At 39.9% G+C, this 14,706-nt stretch overlaps 2 protein-coding genes across 5 annotated transcripts in view; one reads left to right on the forward strand and one right to left on the reverse strand.

Annotated features, from left to right (window-relative positions):
- tcaim (T cell activation inhibitor, mitochondrial) overlaps positions 1-9,252 on the forward strand; it is a 38,143-nt gene extending 28,891 nt beyond the window's left edge. The window contains exons 11-12 of one of the 3 annotated variants that reach the window (XR_015778070.1): positions 4,847-4,961; positions 6,534-6,669. Coding sequence is in view for 2 of the 3 variants with exons in the window: in XM_042490860.2 (XP_042346794.1) it covers positions 6,534-6,759 (226 nt within the window). In the remaining variant the exon portion in view is untranslated. Of the gene's footprint in view, positions 1-2,740; positions 2,772-4,846; positions 4,962-6,533 lie in introns of those variants that run through there. The other 2 variants (XM_042490860.2, XM_042490867.2) reach the window with 2 other exon arrangements.
- Positions 579-10,769, reverse strand: LOC121946337 (uncharacterized). Of its 2 annotated transcripts, XM_088084917.1 has the most exons (6): positions 10,624-10,769; positions 3,408-3,618; positions 2,310-3,310; positions 2,150-2,219; positions 1,660-1,834; positions 579-1,532 (listed from the first exon to the last, which is right to left on the reverse strand). In XM_088084917.1, exons 2-6 carry the CDS (start codon positions 3,610-3,612, stop codon positions 1,208-1,210), a joined length of 1,776 nt encoding a protein of 591 aa, XP_087941043.1. In that variant the 5' UTR covers positions 3,613-3,618; positions 10,624-10,769; the 3' UTR covers positions 579-1,207. The 2 variants fall into 2 exon arrangements, with proteins under 2 accessions (XP_087941043.1, XP_087941042.1); XM_088084916.1 differs by lacking the exon at positions 10,624-10,769 and having other exon boundaries at positions 3,408-3,678.
- Between the last annotated feature and the right edge of the window lie 3,937 nt (positions 10,770-14,706).

The following is a 14,706-nucleotide window of genomic DNA, read 5'->3' on the forward strand; positions in this document are numbered from 1 at the left end:
CCTTCTTTCCGTCACTCGAACGAGGAAGGACTTCAGTTCAACTAAAACACAAGAAACTTGTGCTCCAGAAAAGGACAAGCTCTCAATGAAGAACCTAAGGTCACTAATCAGATATTATGGCTTAAATAGAGAGCAGTGAAAATTAACACATCTTTGGGGTAATCTAGTGGGAACCTCCTTTCATCAGTGTTTCACCTAGTTAGTCCCACAACACACACACAAATAGACTCTCTTTTTTAAAACCTCCTGAAGTCTTCTTCTCTCTTTAATACCTGCAGCTAAGCTTCTTAACACCTGATTATGTCGACACGTATGATAAACTAATTTTGCAGCTTGACAGATTATGTCTTAAGGTTGCAGTACCTGAACACAATGGGCATGATGGGTCGCCATTTACCCAGAGCTTCAGGTTCTGGGGGGTTGGCAACACATCATTAGAAGCTCCTTTTAGGAATCTAATGCGGCTCTCCTCCATACTCCACAGGTCCCTCCAGCTAAACTTCCTACTCTCTACACTTTCCCAATTCAACCATTGTCCCTGCTTAGCTTAAGCCACTGCCCTAGCACCCCTTGCAGTCTTCTCCTGCCTACACTGTAATACATTTCCTGTAAAAAAACAGTAAAGAACTGGCAGCTCAGTTGCCATTATGTTACTGTAAAATTAACATCTATTTACTGTCACTAAAATTTACAGTTTTGTACCGTAAATAAAAAAAACAATGTGAACTGTAAAAAAAAACAGTAAAGAAGTGGCAGCTGAGTTGCCATTATGTTGCTGCAATTTTGTTAAGAAAAACAAGTTACAAGACTGTCACTGACTTTAGGTATTACAAAACCTGGCCACAAGCATGGAAGGCAAACCGTAATAAAATTAACCTTTTCGATTTTTCAATCCTGTGAATAAAATGTAAGAGAAAAAGCAGCTTCTTATTGCACTTTACTTTCATTTTAATGTTAACATGACATGTAAAAACTTGACATGCTGAACAAATTGCATGTTAAACAGTGAACAGTATTACATATAAAAATTACATGTTAAAAACAGGGGGGGATCAGCTCCAAAATAACTTATACTAGCAACTTCTTCCATACAAAATTAACATTGCTGCCCCTCATTCCCCCTATTTTAAAATGTCCCAAGCCATGAACTAACACCTCAGCAAACCATAACATTCCAACCTTTAACATCCAAATAGATCATATAGTTTCAGAAACAGAACACAACACATAAAGAATGACAAAACAAATACAAGGTGTAAGACTGAGATGTCATGAGTGAATGATTGAGAGAATAGAAAATATCAGAGAAAGAGACAAGAAAAGATGTGTTCAGACAGGGAGAGAGATGAAGGATGAACGTGGGTAACAATAAGAGGGAAAGTCCCACTCCAAATCCATTAGTCTCTTTAGCAGAGTGGACACGTGGGTTGACAGTTGTGCTCTTCTTGGTTGTAACTTTGCCCGTTTTCTTGGATACCACTTTGCCTCGGCCAGTCTTGCTGCCTCTCTCAGGGTTGATTCCAATGAAACGTCTGAAAAATGATAGTGTTTAAGTATGTAAAATCAAGTTATTGAACTCAATCTGATAAATACCACAATAAAAGGCAGACAATCTATAGATGATTGAACACACAAGAAAAATTCAGGTAAGTATCTAACCTCTGGATGAACTCGAGGGTGCATGCTGCCTCTTCTTGGTACTGTAGATTAAAGGTGTAGAACGTTGAAAACAAGGCAGCAGGCCCCGTCAAGAACGTGGGTTGAATCCCCTCACACAGGATGTGTCCCTCAAGGCTGACCATCCAGCGCTGAATTCCTGCCATGTCACCTGAAACTTAGAATTTAATCCATCATGAATATTCTGCCCATCTGTATCTTAATCTTAAAGCAATAATAGTACAGTAACAGGGAGAAATGTTAAGTTTTTTTCTTGTTACAAAGTAGTTATTGTGCATCTGGTTGGATGTGTAGCAAAAAAAACAGCTGTGTTTTTTTGGTGCTTTTGAAGACAAACCTGCCTTGATCACAGAGTCAGCAATATAAAGTTTATCTCACCAATTGCACTCACTAATTTTGTAAGCAATATTGTTTTGGAATGGTACCTTTAAAAGAAAATTTTGTTGCTTGCATATGCAGTGGTTAAACATACCAAGTAGTATCAGACGAGGAGTTTCAGGTACGTTGATTGTCCTCTCAATGTCAGCTGTAGTGGCAGATCCCTATGACATAGAAAGTGAAATACAAATTGGGCTGTTATAAGATGAGTCATTGTATGACATAGTATATGTATATATAAAAAGAAAACTTACATCTGCAAGTAGGATCAGATTTGTAATGTCCTCGGGAAAGTGAGCCATCAGAAGCTGGAGCACAAAACATGGCAACTCGACATCTTCACACACAGAGAGAACCTCCTTCACTTTTGCATTGGTGGGTTTAGTCTTAAAAAATTCAATGATGGCTTTACCACACTCCTCTATGGCAAGCTCCAGAGTGCGCAGTACAGGGATGTCTGTGAGAAGCTCAAAGTGAGAATAGAGTCCTTTCTGGGAAAACAGGTAGGGCCATTTGGATTTTAAATCTTCGATTGTTGGTGCTGGCAGAACATTAATGTGGCACCGTTGTAGATAATATGTGTCTTCCGTCAGCTGCTTTATTTCAGCTCTGTCACCTCCATTTACTCTTTCCCGAGTGTACATCTCTTGGAGTTTTTGATGTTTGCTCTCTACTGTTGTTTCAGTCTCCTCTGGTGGTAGGCTGGGCTGGAATCTCGTACAGCCATATGTGTCTGTTGGTCCTCTCTTCTCGCCACGGCCAGAGGTCCAGTGCTGCTGAAAGCTGCTTGTGCGGTTGAGGTTTTCGATTCGATTTTTTTTAACTTGGATTAGGAGTGATTCATATCCACTTCCCAGAAGCTTACCATTGTCCAGTTGATCAGCAAAACTGTTCGGATATTGACGGACAATGTTTCTGCAAACTGTAAGGCACTGTGAGCGTGTTGGGTTTGCCTCATTTTTCCTCATCTCATCTGCTACTACTCTTACCATCTGCCACCGTGCAGCAGGTGAAGGCCTCTTACCATCTGATATGGCTGAACAAATGTCTGCAGGCATGAGGTTCCATGGCACCTGAAAAGATTCTGGCCATGATTTCTTTACCTGAGAGGAGGGCTGGCTGTCTTCAGTTACATTAGATGCTGAGCAGGAGGCCACAGATGAGGCAGAATGACTGGAAAGTGATGCAGAATCACTGCTATCAGCAGTGGTGGGAGAAGACAGGACTTCAATGTCCAAGGTGATTGTCTCTGCCTCTAAAATTGACAAAAAAATGAAATAGGTCACACAGTTTTTAATTTCCTTAAATGAATTATTATGATGTATAATGAAATAGCAAGTAAGCAAACATACCCAGTTTGAATGCATCCAAAAGTTTTCTCTGTTGAATAACAGGTAGCAAATCTGCAATGTCATCTTCTTTGACATATCTGAGGTCTTCTCTTGACTCTAAACTAGAGCTTATTAACCTCTCGATCAAAATCTCCTGGACAGCTTCAGAAAGATTTGGCAAGGCTCTACGGACTACCTCCTTCAGCTCGTCCACCAAGGTCACCATTGCTGTCTGTTGAGAGGAAAGAATGGTGTGGAACAACAATTGACATGTCACACAATGCATACTCTGGTAAAGGGTAATAATCAACTAGGTCGTCTTGTTTAACACAACAGTAGCATTCCCGCAGTGGTGTCAAGCCATAAACACCTATATCATGAAGAAGCAGGGCTTGAAATTTTTTAGTGACAAAATACACTGCTGAACCATTGTGGATAAGTACCACAATGATCTTTCCCATCACAAGGCCTTCAGAACTTTCATTTATAACAATGAGCATGTTTTTTTTTTTTGTACTTTGTGCCTTTCACAGTTGCTACATGAGCAATCAAAGTATTATCAGGTCCAAAATCAAAGCTTGATATTGATGCCATGATGCTGTGATTGAAGTCTGTAGGAAAAACTCAGCTGCCTTTTTCACTGCAACAGCCTGTGGGAGGAGATTGCCAGCATTGAGATATGCCTGGAGGAGCTGGTGCCTCTCTGTAAGAGTTGAGCACAAGTTTTTAAAATTGTGCAGTTTTCTTGCACACTGTTTGAAATAAGTATGCTTACTCTCGAACCGGAGTGTCCACAAACCAATAAGTGGCCCAAAACGGATTATGAGCTCTGGATAGTGGCTTACAATGTGATGTTTGGGCTTTAGTGGTTGACCAGGGAAAGCTTGCTTTCTGAGATGCAAATACTCATCAATAAGCACTCTCAAATATGCAATTTGTCCGGCTGAAATAGCTGGTGCACAAATAAGAGAAACAATTTCTCTTAACTGTAAAACCAGTTGCCAAGTTTGATTGTCACCTGGAGATTTAATTTTCTCTCCAATTAGCACTGGCAGCATCCTCAACAAGCACCAATTTTGGACAGCATGACCACCCAGCTTATCACTTCCTGGACTGACTTCACAAGGTCTATCATTTGCATCATTCCCTTGATACTTAAACTGGTTAATCCTTCGGTTCAACTCAAGATAAGTGAATTCTTTGTTGACCTTCACCAGATGCTGGATGTATAACGCGAGATCAGAGGCTACAGTGCCTTCAAATAAATCATGGCCAATACATGGAGGCAGTCCAGGCTTACATACATGAAAGAAGGACAGTTCATTGAACAAGGAGTCATATTTGATACCTCCACTTTGGACCGAACCACCTTCAAGTCTCTGTACATGTTCTCTGTATGACTGCACTGTGCGTGCCTGCAGAGAGGATCTGTCTGAAATGTGTTTCTGTCTATTTCACAGTATCTGCAGAAATGAACACTCAAGCTGAAATTCTCAAGAAATCCTCCAATCCCATGTGACCCTAAATTGTCACCAGCAATAGCATGCAGTATTCCTTTACAGACCTGTCCATCAGGTAACGCCACGCCATTGCTCTCAAGATCTTTCAAATCTTTGACCAGCTGACCCATGACCAAATCCTGACCAAAATACTACTAAATCTTGTTCTTTGCAGAGCAGAACAAGTTGCATCTGGTCAATACTTGACCTGTGGTGTGGTAATAAGTCTGCCAGTGTGAGATACATTGCAAGTACTTTGTGCTTCTTTTTTCCAGACCCTAATGGGTTCACCACTTCAAATGCATCCTGATAAAGGATCAAGTGACTCTGTTTGCACTGGGTTTTCAGTAATATTTTCCCCATCCCACACATCTTTAAAGACATCTTTAGTTTGGGCACGTGTGTGTACTTCATTGTACTGGTCTCTTACAGACTTGCACTGAAAAAGTTTACTTTTATCAGTGCTACTTCCGACATATTTCCATATTTTTCTACGTTTTGTCTAAAAGTAACAGCTCAAGTTATAGTCTTTTAATACGGCAACACGTTTGCTGCAAATTAAGCAAGCTGCTTTACTACCAACATCCGCGAAAAAATACGTGGTAATCCATGACTTATTAAACACTATGTTCGGGATAGACCTTATGCTTTTTTTTAACACTCATTTCTAGTAGCAGGCTTCTTGAAACTGAAGCTCCCTGCATCTGTATACGCTCACACAAACTGACCCGCCTCAGCCAGATGTCAATTTAGCTGACGCTTCACAGGAAGCAAACTCAACAGTCAAGCGTTTCAAAATAAAAGCCAATTTATGATATTTAATTTTATTTATTTATTTAGTTTATTTGTTTCACCCACACAATTCTGTGGTTTCCTCCTGGGCCGGGCAGAAACATCAGGCGGGCCGTGTAATGCCCAAGTCTGTTACTACACATCTAATTTTGAAACATCTTGAAAATTCCTTATGACTTGTGTTTATGGATTTTAGTTCTGCATTTAATATATGTGCAATATTTTGGTATAGGGCATTGTTTCATATCTGATGTAAGGTTGATGAATTGACTTGTGCTTAGTGTGTGTGCAATTATGTGTAGGGCATTTGTGCAGTAATCTTGTATAGGACTTTAGTGTAACTATCAAAGGTAGAGCATACATGCCATTCAGGGCACTGTTAAATGCTCTTTGGGTGTATCGACTGGTGGGGATACTGTGTGTCAATTGTAGTTTGGTTGTATTTGTGTGGGATAGTGTCGCCTGTGTTCTCTTGTTACTGTATGGATCCAAGGAAGATACTGCGTGTTAAGTGTGGTCTGACTGTATATTTGTGTAGCCTGGGTCTCTTGGGTGTCCAAGACAAATTTCTCTGAAGGGAGACAATAAAGGCTACTCTTATCTTATCAATGGACTTCAATTAGCAATTACAAATACCTCAGTGTTACTACACACGACAGTGAGTCGAAACTGCATTCATTTGCATTAACCATACTAAAAATTATTCAGTTATTCATTGATTCACACATCTGCCAAAATTCAACTGAATATAATTTTTTCTTAAATTTTCCTTTTAACCCAAACTATGAACACAGCGAACACAAAAGCAGATGTCATCAGCTCTGTTACTGACTCATTGATGTTTGTGTTTGTCCAGGCTGCAGGCAGAGGAGGAGGCTCTGGTGAAGCTGTGTCTCCACAATCTGTCTCTGAAGACTCTGTCCAAGGAGCCTAGTGTCAGCTCCAGCCAGATGATCCTGTGTTGTAAAAGGCTGGTAGAGCAGCGCTCTCCCCTTATGCAGGGCCTTCACATCTGTGTTTCTCACTTCTACTCAGTCATGCAGGATGGGGACTTGTGTGTCCCCTGGGACTGGAAGAGCTGAGCTAGAGGGACACGGCCAGTGTTGGAAAGAAGTATTTTTAGTGGTTAAATGTTGTTCAGGCAGCAAGTATACACATTTTACAGGGTCATTTGTTAGATGTCAGGTGGCCAAAACAGATTTCATATATGTTGATTCTCAATGGCAACTTTTGGAAAAAGAAATAATCTGTTATGGGGTTAATTCAAACTGACCATAGATGGCTCATCCAATAAGCAATTTATCCTCTTGCAGGAAAAGCCATATTGCGGAATTTGATTGACAGTGGAGGTTAGTTATTCCCAATTTAGGGTGAGGACTGCAGGGGTTGAGAAGAAGAAAACCATTCTGCTGCATAAAATTATGTTGTTGTTTTTTCAGATTTTTATCAAATGTTTGCTTTTATTCTTAAATGCTGGAGAATTTGATGTCTTCAGGTATGAAAATGAAAAGTCTGAGAACCAGGAAATGTTTGGTTGAACTGTGATAAGGGAAGCCAAAAAGTTGAGAAGGCAGATGTGAAATATGTATTTTTTTCTTTTTTTTTTTTTTCAGACAAGGGTTTTTTGTTTTATTAAATGTTTTGAGAAAGAATCTTAATCATAGTTCTGTGAAAGACACAATTTGTGCCATGAATGTGCACCACCATGTGCAACAGTCAGCAAACCACCAAAAAGTATTACAGAACTGAAACTTATCAGTCTGATTGACAGTCCGACACTGGTCAGATGAAAAAATGTAGTATGCTCACAATAAAATATATGTACAAACTGGAGCCTGACCACATTTAGTTCTCAGTCCTGACCGGCCACTCTGAAAGGCATGAAAACTAGTGTGTCGAAACGGTCCTGATCACATGAGCTAAACATTGTGTTTCTCCATATCAGTCTGGACCCACCAACCACAGACTGTATGGATGACAGACCCCCACTTACCCCAGCTATGCTTAAGTGAGGTTAAAATACCCCAGATATGGGCGCTGCCATCTTGCGATGTTCATGTTATTGAGAGCTGGATTCTGCTCAGTATCAATATCCACAGTGGGGGAGTTCCCACCAAAACACCTGTTTGACTAATCACGAACAGCCCATTTAAATGTGAGTACATGGATTGGCTGTCACAGCCGTCAATCATGATGGAAAATCCCCTTTTTGTAGAACTAAATAACTAATTAAAACCGAATTTATCACAAAAACACTTGAACAAACATCTGGGTGATGTGAACTACCATCTGTGACAAACTGTCTTTCGGTCTGGGAAAACTTTATGTGCTGTGTACTTGAGTTTTTAGTTTGGCCTATGTCCCATTTACTAACATGGAGGGGCAGGCTTTAAGACCTATGCTGCAGACAGACACCAGAGGGGGATCCAGATTGAAAAGTTACACTTTGGGGGAGCTGTCATGTTGTCCATCTTTATACTGTCTCTGTTGCCAACCCAAACACTTTCAGTAGGCTGGAGTTACTCACTTTGACAATACTGATGTGTTAGCATTAGTGTCTGCTCCTCTACTTCACAAATACATTGTCAGTTAATTATACTATATATACTCTGCATGTGAAGGTGACTGTTGGCAACAAACCCTATGAGGGTTATGTGATACACTGGCGTTGCAAATATAATGCAAATATGATGTTATTTCAGCATTTCTCCTTCAGCAGCCAGCTGCCTCTTGACTGCTAAATACCAGCTGGCAGCGTCCTTGTTGCCTGTCTGAAGCATTGTGAACCAGTGTACATCTGCATGGCTGTGACCCCCAGTTTTGCAGCCTCTCCTCCATCAGCCAATCAGGGGCCAAACAACAAAAACATTGTAGCTTATCTGTACCAGGGAACATTATCTTAATCACTAACAGAGCCAGTAAGTAAATCAAGCTTCCGTTATATCTGGTCAGAAAAACAGCAAATATGTCTTATACTGTGAGAAACTCTGCCAGTGCATCCCCTTGTTGTTTAATTGTTGTTGTCAATTGTATTACTGATGTAACTTCATTTACTGCTGTGTTTACTCTGCTAATGTTAGAGTTAACACTTGTTGCTGCAGGAGCAGCCTTTACTTTTTAAAAGCAGCAGCCTGAACGCTACGTCATCACGGCAGTCCCTGATTGGCTGCCTATATTTTCAGGTACAGAGTGGATCCCTGATTGGTCCAACCAGACTACAGTGGACTTTCAGGTCTTTCAGGTTGGAGAGAGTCCAAACTGAGACAGGAAGAGAAACAGATCACATCATCATGGTCTTACCACGCTAATGAAAAGTCTGATGTCAGAAAGAGGATAACAATACTATTTAAGATTTACTCTTGGTCTTTAGACAGAAATGCTGCATGGTGTCGCAGTGGTTAGCTCTGTTGCTTCACAGCAAATAAATTCTGGGATTCAAGTCCCAAGTTGAAGTATTGAATTTAGTTCCTGAGAGCTGCACGCAGCTGCTGACTGTCCTATAGAGGACAGGTAAAATGCAGATTAGAATTTCGCTGTACAATGTACATGTGACAATAAAGAATAGGTCTTCTTCATTAGTTTGTCACATTTTGTCATTTTTATCCTTAATAGTTTTATTCTACAATAACTCAACATTTTTTTTCATTAAAAGCCTTTCACGTCAGCTCTGAGCCAAAAAAAAAAATTCTACTCTCAAAAACTTGCATTTCTTCAGCAGTGACAGGTTTAAGAGAGGATTTGTGAGCACACTTACTGATCGTCTATAAAAAGCTCAAAATCTTTCTATCTATGGTCTCAAACACCTTGACACGACAAATAACTCATTTCAGACAACTGGGATTTGTACCCTTGCTTACTGATCTCACTGTGAAGAAGCAGAAAGATAACTTATTTTGAGCCTGAATTCTTTCTAAATCTGCTGTGTGTTAGACAGGAGGTTTAAACTCAGGCCCTCTCACATAGTTTATGTCTAAAAGTAGACTTTAAGCTGTCATAAAATACAGCTCTGAGTTCAGACTGTTCACATACAACATAGCTTCTCTCACAGATAACAGCCACCACTGCAACAAACTCATTCTATCAATTTAACAGCTCCATGGTCTAGAGTCAGACACACATGGCTGATTATTTACTGCTAAACTACAGCTCACAACTTGTACCAAGTGTTTTGCAGCTTAGTTACACATCCTGGGCCCTATTTCAGAAAGCAGGCTCAAAAAACTCTGAGCCCAATCCCGACCTCTGAGTTGATTGAGCCTGAATTGGGAAACTAAGTCTTCAGTTCCAGAACAGGTGATCAGAATTAACTCAATCAACTCTGAGTAGGGGGACTTTTTTCTGCATGGGCGTGGTTTGCAGGACGCAGCGGTGCACACATTTGCAGGCTCCGTGACCATCTTAGCCCTGCTCAGCTTGTACACTGAGCGCATGCTGAGTTGCTCGTGATGGAGGGAAATTTAGGTTACAATAGGTTGTTTGCACATGACGTCACGTCACCGCAACCAAACTGTTGTGCTGTTTACTACTGTGCCAACCAGTCAAATAGGGAAAGAAACAAGAGCTACTTTTGATTCCTGGAAGTAGTGACATGTAAGGGTGAACATTTTTTTTTAAACTCACAAAGAAACGGTGGCAGACATGGATTAAAAACTACACACTAAATAAGCAATATTCACACATGATTTTAGTCCCATGCAAATCAGTCATGTCCGTAAAGTTCCATGGTAAATTACCTACTTTATTTCATGAAACACAGAGGTCATGGGATGATACTTGTGCTGTGTGAATCGGAATCTCAGTGATTTGCTGATGATTTTTTTTTCTTTTCTTTTTAAATTGTTTTTTTTAAAAATGGAAACTGAAATGCTCACTGTGTGTTAGGTAAAACAAGGCACACTGTGGTAGGTATGCAAAAAAGACAGACAAGGAGCCAAGGACCAGCTTACCTCTGAGCAGTGGTGGAGTGGTCTTTGGGCAGTCACAGGCACTCTTGTGTAGGAGAGGATAGTAGTAAAGGAAAGTACAGAAAAAGAAAAATGCAGACGTTAATCAGTCTAGTGGCCTTCCTCAGGGTGTTGCTGTACTGCTCTACTTCCTCTACTTCCTCATTGAGTGGTCATCCCTGGTCACATGACATGTGTAACACAAACATTCCACTTATTTAAAAAAATAAGTGGAAATACCACACAGTGGATTTGTTTTATTTTTTATTTTAATAAAAATGGTTTAAAGTCAATTTCTTTACTCGAGCCTGGAAAAGTCATGTCATCCAGTTTGAAATTCTGAATGTTTTATTTATTTTATTTTTTAAATTAAATTTATTGATATAGAACAATGCACATTAATCAACATATCAGCAAATTTCATCCGTAGTCCTAAGGCTGGTATCACAAAGAACATAAAATGTAAGACAAATTCACACTTGTGTCCAGTTTTGTGCCTCGGCACATTACAGTCTCGTCTGGTTTGAGCTTTGGTATTTATCCTGTTATTGTGCTTTTTCCGGATAAAAAGATTTAATGGTGGGGGGGGGACAAGCCCATTTAAAACCTTAAGAACACGGCACAAATCCCTGAACATTAAGTAACTGTCAAAGTTTAAAATATTATACTTACTAATGATATTACAGTAATGGAAATGGAAAGGCTTTTTGTCCAGGAATTTGACTGTCTTCTTGAAGAGAGACTTGATGGGTTTTAATGTGCCTGCTGTTTTATGTGTCAAGGTTGTAAAACAATATGTTATGTGGGAAAAGATCATTGCATGCGGAGAAAAACATGCATACAATTTTTTTTGTGTTAAGATGTCAGCATGAGCTTTGAAACCAGTGAGACACTGGTACCGTGGCTGCAGATAGTACAACAGCAGCTTCTTGCTTTGTCTTAGTATGTGTATACAATACTGTGTTGTCCACATATAGCTAAACTTTCACAGTTGAACAAACATTTGGTAAGTCATTAACATCAAGACTTAATAAAATAGGCCCCCGTATAGAGCCTTGTGGGACACCGGCTGGGCAACTGAGGTAAGATGAACTTGAAGCACTAATTTGAACAGCTTGTATTCTATTAGACAAATATGATTTCATCCAGCAGAGGGCACTGTTTGAGAAGTTAAAATGATCGAGCTTTGACAGCAGCACATCATGATTAATTGTGTCAAAAGTTAATTTTAAATCCAAGAAAACGGCTCCAACATAGCAACCCTTGTCTCATAAACTTTCGATGTTCTCAACGGAATAGCAGGGGGTTGTCTCAGTCAAGTGATATTGGTGAAATCCAAACTGCATTGGGTGGAGAGGGGTATCACATACAGTATATTAAGATGTTCTATTAATTGCATGGAGACCCATTTTTCAGCCCCCTTCGAAACAATAGGTAAAATACTTATTGGTTGATATTCTTCTGGTTTGTTTTTATCGCCAGTCTTAAAGACTGGGGTAACTTTGGCTGTCTTTCAGACTGTTGGTACACTTGACTGTTTTATGGACAAATTTATCAGATGTGTAATTGGTCTTGCATGAGCCTCTATGTTAAGTTTTAAGAAGCTGCTGGCACAACCAAACACATCTTTGGTTTTGGAGCTTTTCAAAGAAGAAATGATTTTTAGAACCTCACAGACAGTTATGTCTTTTATATAAAACACAGGCTTGCTTTCATCAAGAGACTTAAAGAAATAACTGGCTGTTTAAAATGATTTGTTAATTCCTCAACTAAGCTTATTAAGATATTTTAAAGGTATTGACAATAACATCCATATTGCTAGTTAGCATATCATTCACCTGGAGCTGTACATTATTGGGCTTTGTGTTGTTGTTTTGACCTAATAGTTTGTTTAAGTTTTCCCATATTATCTTTCCATTTCTATTTGCCCCCTCTATTAATCCAATAAAAAAGTCTACTTTGGCTTTGCCAATCTTTTTCACCACTTTGTTTCTCGGTGAGGTGAACATGTGTTGACCACTTATAAGCCCTGTTTTTAAAGTTTTTAAGGCTTTTTCTCTCTCTTTCATCAATTTCCAAATACCGTCATTTAGCCAAGGTAGTGTTTTTTTACACTACTTGTGATCTACCTTTTTTGTGAAGAGATTGACAACTTCCTTGATATTGTTAATGAAAATGTCACTGCCATCCTCAATTTCATTACTTGTCAATACATTGGACCAGTCATAATGTTACATAGCATACTTTAGATTTTGTTGTTCATTTTTAGGTACTATGTTAAAGCTGCTAATCCTGGATGATCTAGTTAGGTGTTTTTTGTGTCATTTTCTAGTACACAAAAATTATGATCAGACAGCCCTAATAGAAGATTAAACGTTTTGGTAATCCTATCAGTCTTGCTTGTGAACATAAGATCAATTATTGTTTTTAAGGTTTTTGTTATTCCTGCTGGAACTTATATGACTTAAGATTGAAGCTGTCTGCAAATTGTTTCATTTTTTTCTGTCTGTTTTATTATCCCAGTTTATGTTAAAATCACTTTTAAAAATAATTTCCCTTTTAAGATTAGTGATTTAAGAATGTATTAAATTGATCATAAAATGTTTCTTTAGCAGAGGGGGGCTGTATAAACCTATGATGGTGAAAGACATTTCAAGGAAAAGGATTATATTCAGACCAATACATTCATATAAATTTCTGTTGGCACACAGAAAAACACAAAAACTGTTGTTCACATAAACCAACAAACCTCCCCCTCATCCTTCCCCTCTGTCCCTTCTAAATGTATTATACCCTGAGATGTTCAATGCAGTTGTAGGTGATGAGTCAGAGAGCCAACTTTCTAATAGATCAAGAATGTCAGTGTATGAGTCAGTCAGTAGATGTTCCATTTGTTGCGTTTTATTCATAATACTACAAATGTTAATTTGTCCAAGTGGAAGTCCCTTTGGTTTGGAGCGGGAGTCCCAGATGAGTTGTCAAGAGTTTGAAAGAAGTGCATTTTGTGTTGTTTCTTTAACAGCAGATTAATTGACTGCAGTCCTAGGTGCGGTGCTTAAGTTCATAGTTATTGTTGTTGCTGGGGGTGCACCAAAGTCACACTCACCATTGTTTGTGTTGGTCGGAGTAACCTGTTGAGCTAATGTGTATTGTACTTAATGTGATAATCCGGTATTGGCGTCTTTTGATCGATTCATAGAAGGTGGAATTCGATTGGGATTGTCCGTGTGAAAGCTGTATGGCACCGCGGCTGGTGGTACATGAATCTTCGATGCTCTGGAGAGCTGCACTGCTTTGTGAAGCCGCCTTGCCAGCTGCTCCAGCAGCTGCAGCCCAGACAAGGGCGCTCTGCCCCACACGTCCCGACAAGGCCATGCAGAGCCGCCGGTGCCCGTCGCTGGCTGCATCTGTGCAATCCTCAGCTCTGGTGGTGTTATGCCAGAAAGAGCATTGTTGATGCCGTGGGTGAAAAGAGCAGGTCAGTTGGGTCCACGCCGTAGGAGGTAGCTGGCACAGGGGACGCGCCACGAAGCAGGCACATCACGCTGTGGCCGCCACGCGTAGATGTAAAGTCACTATTCTGCAGGTGAGGTCCTGGTCTCAATTCTGCATCTCCAGATAATACCAGGATTGTTAGTAAATACAGAACATCCTTGGTTTGGTTGTTTGTTATACCCAGAGTTTTAGATTGTCTTGCATGGCCACTGTCAAGCAGTGTCTTAATGGCAAAGAGTTAGCTCAACATTTTAGCCAGGTGAGCCTGGTTGTCTTGTTGCATGGTGTAGCAGCAGCGCACAAAGAGCAGGGATAGGGATAGGCAAAAGCAAACTGTAAATGATTTTTGCATAGTTGTGATGGCATTCTCCTGTTGAACTGGACCATTTTTTTAATGTTTTCGCTGTTGGAATTCTGCTGTGGTGTAGGATTTACTAAGTTGGCAAGGGGTTTCTTGCATGGAATTGTTAAAGAAGTTTTTTGATGCAATCACCCTCTCATGTGGATGGCCTGATGTGTTCCATTCCCTCTGCTCTTAATAGAGTTTCATTGCTGGAGTGATGTTGGTTGAAATGTCGTGCTATGGGGTAG

The sequence above is a fragment of the Plectropomus leopardus genome, chromosome 11 (assembly GCF_026936395.1).
Source record: "Plectropomus leopardus strain MGB_pleo_1.0 chromosome 11, ASM2693639v1, whole genome shotgun sequence".
Taxonomy (NCBI): domain Eukaryota; kingdom Metazoa; phylum Chordata; class Actinopteri; order Perciformes; family Serranidae; genus Plectropomus; species Plectropomus leopardus.

Coding starts and splice junctions, on each gene's coding strand:
- LOC121946337 (XM_088084916.1), bottom strand. CDS start 3,672: ATGCATTGTGTGACATGTCAATTGTTGTTCCACACCATTCTTTCCTCT. Junction 3,311..3,407: donor TTTGGATGCATTCAAACTGG/GTATGTTTGCTT, acceptor TGTCAATTTTAG/AGGCAGAGACAATCACCTTG. Junction 1,835..2,149: donor TCCTCGTCTGATACTACTTG/GTATGTTTAACC, acceptor TTAAATTCTAAG/TTTCAGGTGACATGGCAGGA.